Source organism: Arvicanthis niloticus, chromosome 16 (assembly GCF_011762505.2).
Source record: "Arvicanthis niloticus isolate mArvNil1 chromosome 16, mArvNil1.pat.X, whole genome shotgun sequence".
In the NCBI taxonomy this organism is placed as follows: domain Eukaryota; kingdom Metazoa; phylum Chordata; class Mammalia; order Rodentia; family Muridae; genus Arvicanthis; species Arvicanthis niloticus.
In genome coordinates, this window is record NC_047673.1 from 59,745,666 (window position 1) to 59,754,306 (window position 8,641).

The 8,641-nt window shown below is 42.7% G+C and overlaps 1 protein-coding gene across 11 annotated transcripts in view; it reads left to right on the forward strand.

The window, feature by feature from the left end:
• LOC117721841 (uncharacterized) overlaps positions 1-4,847 on the forward strand; it is a 14,346-nt gene extending 9,499 nt beyond the window's left edge. For all 11 annotated transcript variants that reach the window (XM_076914367.1, XM_034520661.2, XM_034520663.2 and 8 more), the window contains one exon: positions 1-4,847. This exon is cut by the window's left edge and continues 433 nt beyond it. In XM_076914367.1, the coding sequence (XP_076770482.1) occupies positions 1-930 (930 nt within the window). In that variant the 3' untranslated portion in view covers positions 931-4,847.
• The last annotated feature ends 3,794 nt before the right edge of the window (positions 4,848-8,641 follow it).

Consider the following 8,641-nt stretch of genomic DNA (forward strand, 5'->3'; position numbering starts at 1 on the left):
AGCGCCCTTCACTTACATGAAAGAATTCACACTGGAGAAAAGCCCTATGAGTGTAAGCGGTGTGGGAGAGCCTTCACGTATCTCAGTGCCCTTCAATTGCATGAAAGAATTCATACTGAGGAAAGACCCTGTGAGTGTAAACAGTGTGGGAAAACCTTTAGATATAGCAGGGCCCTCAAATTACATGAAAGGATTCATACTGGAGAAAAGCCCTATGAATGTAAACAATGTGGGAAATTTTTCAGAAGTCACAGGACCCTTAAATTACATAAAAGAATTCATACTGGAGAAAAACCCTATGAGTGTAAAGAATGTGGGAAAGCTTTTAGATGGCTTACTTCTCTGAAGTTACATGAAAAGATTCATACTGGAGAGAAACCCTATGAATGCCAAGAGTGTGGGAAAGCCTTCAGATGTCAGGCTTCCTATCACAGACATAAAATAACTCATGGCGGAGAAACGTTGTATGAGTGTAAGGAGTGTGGTAAGTCCTTCATTTATCCCTCCTTACTTCAAGTGCACGAAAGAACTCACACTGGAGAAAAACCCTTTGAGTGTAAGCTCTGTGGGAAAGCTTTTAGGTGTCAGTCCTCACTTCGATTGCATGAGAGAACACACACGGGAGAAAAACCCTATGAGTGTAAGCACTGTGGCAAGGCCTTTTCAAGTTACAATTACCTTCGATTTCACGAAAGAAGCCACACTGGAGAGAAACCCTACGAATGTAAGGAGTGTGGTAAAACCTTCACACATCGCTCTTACCTTCGATCACATGAGAGAAGACATACTGGGGAGAAGCCGTACCAGTGCGTTCAGTGTGGCAGATCCTTCAGTCGTCATAGTTCCTTTAAGAGACACCAGTCTGTTCATGGAGAAAGCCCATATGAACAGTATCTAATTCCACTATCCCCATTTCCCTCAAAGGAATGAAATGACAGATTGGCAACAACCCCTTTGAATGTAAACAATGTAGCAAATATTCCCATCCACATAAAACTCATGCAAGAACTCAAGACAAGGAGAAAACTTATATATGTAAAATGTGTGGCATAGCCTTCAGGGGTCACAGTGGCCTTCAAAGAAGGAATTCTTGCTGGCCAAAGTTTCTTACCAATGTGGTAAGTGTCTCTTGTCACGCTTCCTTTCAGTGTAGGAAGTTACTTCATTGCTGGGCAAAGGCCCTATGAATGTACAAGATATGGTTAATCTTCCATTTATATCTGTTTGCCTTAAAATCATGAGAGAACTCAGAGGTGAAAAAGCCCCACATGAATATAAACAATGTGGAAAAGCAGCCTCAGGGGTCACAGGTCCTTTCACTAGCGTGGATGCAATGTCATGTTGGAGAGAGTGTGAATGTGAGGTGTGTGAAAGCCTTTAGATAGCATTGCTTCCTTAAATGAATGAATGAATTCCAACTGGGAAAGTTTCCAACTGGAAGCAGCTGTGAAGCCTTCAAGGTCACAGTTCTTTAAGAAGTTTATAGTGATGGAAGGTGGACAGTTCTGTAAGTGTAAGGAGGTGAGAACTTAATGGCTGCTGGGAGATGGACATTTCCTTTGCGGTGGCTTCCCATGACTTGCCTGTGCTCTTGTAAATACCCCAAATTAAACTCAATGATTCCTCAAGCCACACTTGGGTAGAATCATTTTTGGTCCCTGTCATTGATGCACAGTCTAGGATGAACAGACCTTCATAAATGTCTTCAGGCTTTTAAAGTTGTGCTGTGTTTACATCAGTGTGAAACACCGAGAAGGAGGGGGAAGCTGTGGCTTAAAGTGCTGTGCTTCTCTCTTGGGTGGTGCTTCAGTTGTTCAACTCGGTGCAATCTGGTGTCACCTGGAAAGAGAGTCTCAGTACTCACTTGTCTGGGTTCGGTTTGCCTTGCACAGCTGTGAGGGGTTCTCTTACTAGGGTTAACTGAGGTAGGAAGACCCATCCTGAATGCTGTCTGCACTGTTTTATGGGCAGAAGCAGCTAAGCGCAGAGATTCCTTGCTCTCTGTCTTGGAACTGTGTCTACTGCCGTGTCACGCTCTAGCCAACATGACTGGCCCACAGTAATGGATTGTAACCTGAAACTGTGAGCTGAAATAAACCCTTTCTTCCCTAAATTGCTTTGTCAGGGTATTTTATCACAGCCACAGGAGTGAAGCTAAGACTGCCTGGATCTGCACACAGCAGAACCAAAAATGAGCTGTTTAGTAGGAACACTTGCCTTGTCTCTGACGTGAGTGGTAACAAGTCACTGAACGGCTCTTTCTGAAGGTTTAGCATCCAGGGCAGTAAGCCCAGTGTGGGTCTTTTCCAAAGTGCCATGGACGGGCATGCTTTCCTGCTGCTCTGCCAGCTTTATCATCCCTACCAAGCCACTCCTGTGTACTACAGCCATCTCTGTGAAAGATGAGGTAGGGTGTGGGTCCCTGTTCCGGAGGGCTTCCCACAAAGATCTCTGGCCCGGCCTGGTGCAGAGGTCCAGGCCAAGGGGATAGAGTGCAAGCAGAGAAGGGGAATCACCTCCACTGCCTCTGCTGGCTGCTTCTGCCTATGTCTCTGCTGTTGCAGCTCAGTTGCTCCCAGGTGCTGCACTCTCTCTGGGCTGGGCCGGTGAGAAGCTGGCTAGCTAGCAGGGAGGGGAGCGTCCTGAAGGCCCTTCAGGAGAGTAGATCTCTTCCCAAGTGTTACAGCTCTTGTGACAGAAACTCTTGGACAACGGGATGATTCTTGCACACTTTTACTTCTCCCAAATAGGGCTCTTACAGTTTTGGGGTGGGTCAAGGTCAGGCAGCAGATGATGCCTATAGGCTTGGTCTAAGAGCTTGGAGATACCTCATCTACATGTGGGAGAGCCTGAGGCACTGTTCTGGTGACTGATGGCCGTAGACCTCTGTGGGAGGGGCTGTGGAGGGTTGAAGCTAAGTGAAAGGAACCAGGGGCCCAGGAGCACTACCGTCCCATTAGGGTCTGGGGTTCGAGGCCTGTGCTCGGTTAGGCACCCAGCTGCCTCTCAGCCCACTGCCCCACAGTAGGGCACATATGGCTGGAAAGCCTAGAGAATCCTATAGCCCCTGAAAGATGGATGTGTGGGACAGACTATGCCGCCAGATCATGCTCCTTGTGCAGGCAACAAAACGTGTAACTGAGGCTGAGGTGTTTGCTGGCAGGAGCTTACCCACATGTACAGCAGTTATAGTAAGAAGATACATGCAGGCTCTCCTGTGGGCGCCTCACATTGGCAGGAAAGGTACAGAAAAAAGGAGATGACCAAGAGGACCAGCAGTTACAGATTAAATCTGAGATCCTAACCCTGGAACCCATGGGGAGAATTAAGGAGGAAGAGTGGGGTTAGCGAGATGTCACCCTACAGTCTGACCTTTGTAGGAGTCAAAAGCTCATAATAGAACACAAACTAGCCCCTTCCCGACCAGACCTGGTGAGGAGGCACACAGTAGGCTTTTAGCAGCCCCTGGGGTGAGATGAAGGCAGATTGGATGGTGCAGGGCTAAGGTAGTGCTTTCTATTTATAACATGCTACCAACATTTTTTAATGGCTTTTTTTTTTTAAAAAGATTTTGTTATTATTTAATGTATGAGTCCACTGTAGCTGACTTTAGACACACCAGAAGAGGGCGGATCCTACCACAGAGCCTGGCTTTGAGTTTCTGAGACCTCAAAGCCTACCCCCTAGTGACATACCTCCTCTAACAAGTCCACACCTCCTACTAGTGCTACTCCCTATGGACTCTTGGGAACCATTTTTATTTAAACCATAAAAAGTCAAAGCTTTTCTAAGGCTCTTATTTTACCTAGTTTAAAGAAAACTACACATGCATATACATAATGTATATGCAATATACATGCACATATGTGTTTATAGTTATATGGGACCAATGTCAAGATCCTTGACTCTCCTGCTCTGTGGACCCCCAGGAGTTATCTGTCACCTAACATCCTTTAACTGAACTCACAGGTTACCCCTAAAGGATGGCCACGCCCCCCCAATCCTTTCATCCTCTCTCTTGACGCCTCCTTTGTGGTGTGATTTATTTTGTGTGCCTGGCCCTTTAAAAGATCCCCAGTTGCCAGTCAGGTGGCCCTTTGGGAGCTTTAGAACTGTTAGAACTGCTTGACCCTATGTTAGTTGCCTCTTGGACCTCTGGGGAAAAGAGAGGATTAAAAAAAAAAAGCCCGCAGAGGCTGAGAGAGTGAGTAGAATTAGAGATGAATGCTAGTGCAGACAGAAAGAAGGTTGAGTAAGGTGAGAAAAGAGAAGGCAGTTGACAGAAGAGACTGAGCAGAGGGAAAAGAGAAGTCAGTAGAGGCAGAGAAGATACTGTTAGGAGACAGAAGAACCCACAGAGTAGCAGACAAAGACAAACTTCTTCCTGCAGTGTAACTTCAATGGCCAAATTTGGCACACTTGATTTTCAGATTCTCCCAAATCATAACTTATGCCATTGCAGAAACAAATGATCCTGTACTGACTGGTTTTATGTCAACTTGATAAACTGGAGTTTTCTGAAAGGAGAGAATCTCAACTGAGAGGAGGTCTCTTGTGGGGGCTTGACTAGAAATGGCTGCCATAGTCTCATGTATTTGGTTGGCCCATAGCTGTCAGGAGGTGGTGGAGGAAGTGTTACTGTGCAGGCAGGCTTTGAGGTTTTCTGTGCTTAAGCGCTGCTTGATGCTCGGTGTGGAATTACAGCCTCCTGCTGCCTTCAAACCATGATGTAGAACTCTCAGCTTATACAGCACCAAGTCTGCCTGGATGCTGCCATGCTTGCTGCCATGATGATAATGGACTGAACCTCTGAAAGTGTAAGCCAGCCAATTAAATGTTTTATAAGAGTTGTCGTGGTCATGGTGTTTCTTCATAGCAATGGAAACCCTAATACATCTTAAGATCCAGCTGTAAGGCATTGTCCCTCCCTCCCCTCCCTTCCTCCTTCCCTTCTTCCCTCACTTCCCTGTCCTCCCCTCCCCTAACCAGGCCAGCTCAGTCAGTCAACAGGGTTTCAAGCACAGGAGTGAGGATTGAAAAGGAAAAGACAATTAGACAAAAATTATAACATGACTCCAAACAGTGCTGAGGCTGAAGCAGCTTTAATTTTTCCCAGCCAGCTTTTATACCATTATACTTGCAGAGAATAGGGTCAGTTCTCAGATCAAAGACAAAGTAATCAAGGTGATAAACAAAGACATCACACCAGGTAGTAATCAAACAAAGCAATAAACACAGTCCCTGAGTCACTGGGTCTGGGGGCTTATCAAGATTACTGAGACAAAAGGGAAGTCACACATTACTTGGATGTGCTCACCTTGATCCTTAGGCCAAATGTGAATATTCTTATCTGAGTCTACATCCTTGAGCCCAGTGACAAGTCAAGTACTTGTCAAATTTCTGTAAGTGGCACCAAAGGCTCTCCACACTTCCTCCCACCTCCAGCTATTCCTCTTTCCCTCCCTCTCCATCTCCCATCTCCCCCTCCCCATTCCCCATTCCTCTCTCAAACACGCGCACACACACACTCATTATTTTTTGTTTTTGTTTTTCGTTCTTTTGAGACAAGGTTTCTCTGTGTATCCTTGGCTGTCCTGGAACTCACTCTATAGACCAGGCTGTCTCCAAACTCCTAGAGACGCACCCATGTCTACATCCTGAATGCTGGGATAGAATGTGTGTGCCACCAATGCCCTGCATTTTCTTTACTAGTGATTGATGGAGGAAGGCCCAGTCCATTGTGGGTGGGGCCACCCCTGTACTGGTGGTCCTGGGTGCTATAAGAAAGCAAGCTGAGCAAGCTATGGGGAACAAGCCAGTAAGCAGCACCCCTCCATGGCCTCTGCATCAGCTCCTACCTCCAGGTTCCTGTCATGCTTGGGTTCCTGTCATGAGTTCCTTTGGTGATGAACAGCAATGTGGAAATGTAAGCCAAATAAACCCTTTCCTCCCAATCTTGCTTTTTAGTCATGGTGTTTTGTTGCCACAACCTAAGAAAGATCCCTAAATCTCTTCTATTTAAAGTTTCTCTGTTCTATAAACCCAAAGGTTTCTACTTTTCACACTTCAAAATCTTTTAATACTATTGTGTCAACCAACACTCTTCTTAGGATCTCTAAAGTCATTGGGCATGATTTAAATTATCTGTAAACTAACAAAAAGTTAGCTTAAAGCTTGTAACAAAAGATGATAGTTAAAAATCTATACATAGGTGATCTTAATTTACTACAGCGTGTTATATGTGAATCAACTCTTGTTTAGGATTATGTGTATTTATTGTGTACATTATGTATGTATATTATGTATATATTATACACACACGTGTAACTTGGATTCAACTCTTGTTTAAAAAATAGATCTAGTTGGAAAATAGATGTTTTTAACTAGCAACCATGTGACTTGCCTTCATCGTGGCTGATGACCTTGTTAGGATAGGAACAAACGAGGCTGGCAGCCATCTTTACTGAGGTTAAAAAAAAAGGGTATAGTCCATGTGCCTTAACCACCATCTCAATTTAGATGTGGTATAAGCCAACTAAGGGAACACCTGTAAAACCAATTAGTCCTGATGAGTCAGTCCTCGTAACTCCTTTAAGAGTCAGCAGGCAACAGCAGGTCTCTTAAGATATTTTGGATTAGTGTGGATTATTTTAAGATAAATGCTTAAGGTTCTGTAGATCTACTCAGATTAACAAAAGCTAATTTGGAGATTTGTATCTCACTATTTGTGTTCTTGCTACTGTTGGATTCTAAGGATCCAAACCCAGGGGAAGCGCTCTTTCAGAAATACCCACAGAAGAAAATTGCTGCAACCGCATGAGGTTTATTAGATGAATAGGTGGAATAACAGTAGCTGGTGCACCGGGGTCCTCCACTCTCAAGTGAGAAAGAGGAACCCTGAATGACCAAAAAGGATGGTTTATATACAAAGTTTACAAAGACAGTTAATTGCCTCTTAGATAATAAAAGAGATTTCAAACATTTGTTCCAAGCCTGGTTTTCATCCAGCCTCCATACCAATTTACATCTGTATTTCACCTGGTTTCTATCCAGGCTCTATCCTAATTTACATCTGTATCTTGCTCCTGGGAGAATTCCTTTCAAGTGACTTCCGTTTACCCAGGTGTTTTATTGCCTCTATCTTGGGTCTTTTGTGCTTTTGAAATGTTTATTCAAGCCCTTGGAATGCACCCCAGGGGCAGCTAACACTTGAGTGTAAATTGAAACTCTGAACCTAAGAATCTTTCATGTTGAAACCTAAAATTTCATTTTTACAATTTATTCTCACACTACCTATTTAACACTGTCCTCTAAAAATTTTAAATGTAAACTATATGTATTTGGTTAATATATATTTAATAAATATGGTTTATAAATTTCTACATTTTTAAAGGTGTATTCAGACTAACAGAAGCTGACTTAGAGCACCTGTCTAACCACATACATTCTTGCTAACAGTATTTAACACCAGGCTTCTGAAAAATTTTAAGTAAGGAACAGCATGTTTGTTGAATAAGATACGTTTAATAAATAAGGTTCCTACATTTCTAAGGTCTATTCAGGTTAACAGTAACTGACTTGAAAATATATGTCTAGCCTCTTTTCTTTTGCCAACTTTGTTAATCTTCAGCTATTTGGATAAGCTGAGTTGTACAAAAAACTGATATTCTGTATACTCTAAAGGGATCAGAAAAGTTCCCAGCCTCTCTATGGACTGTGTTTATGGTTTTGTAAAGTTTCTCACTATTGGATAAAGTTTTATTTTTAAGCTAAAAGAACTTCAGTTAAATATTCAGCTCAAGATTTTAAGGTTCAAACTTAATAGGGAAAAAGCTGTAAAATTCTAATCTGATATGAGCCACTAACTTCTTATAAACTTAAAGATAATTAAGACTTGGAAGTTAATGGACAGAAAATGTAAATGATCAAATTCCACAATGTGTTCAGAAGTAGGTTCATAGTCATTTTGAGTAAAAATGTATGTATTTTCAAGATTAAGTCTAAAGCAAGTAATTAAATATAATCAGTTTGTTTGGCTCAGGTATACTTAATAGATTATGGTCCTCAAACTCAGAGATCTGCTGAATATGACACTTAAAGTGTTTAATGAAAAGGCTTCTTGAGATAGAAGTTCCAGCTCCTAGTGGTGACCCTAAGGTCTCCAAAAAATATGATGAGACACAGACGACTCCACCTGGATTATTGTAATGCTAACTACTGGGCAAAACTGCCCCATGTCTAGAGTTACTCAGAACTATGATGGTTTCTGAGGGTTAAAATTTACAGATGTTACAGGTTATACCAAGGCCATTTCATTACAAAGTTTGATGTAGATGTAAATAATGTAGGTTCTTAGCCAATAACTGCAATATCATTCTTTTGAAGTCAGGGTGTTTCTTGGGTAGTTCTACTACAATCAACCCAGGTTTCATTTCATCCTTCTTCATAAAGTAAAGCATTTGGTGCTGGTAAAGCTCCTTTTATGTTGGGAGCCGACTTTTAGCAGAAAGCGGCTATCAGCTTTGCAGCCATCTTGAGCCATATACCCTGACATGAGACTTGTTTTACATCAGCCCACAACAGCTGAGCACACTCTGATAATCTTTGTTTAGATACCTTGGGTGTGTGAGATTAAAGGTGT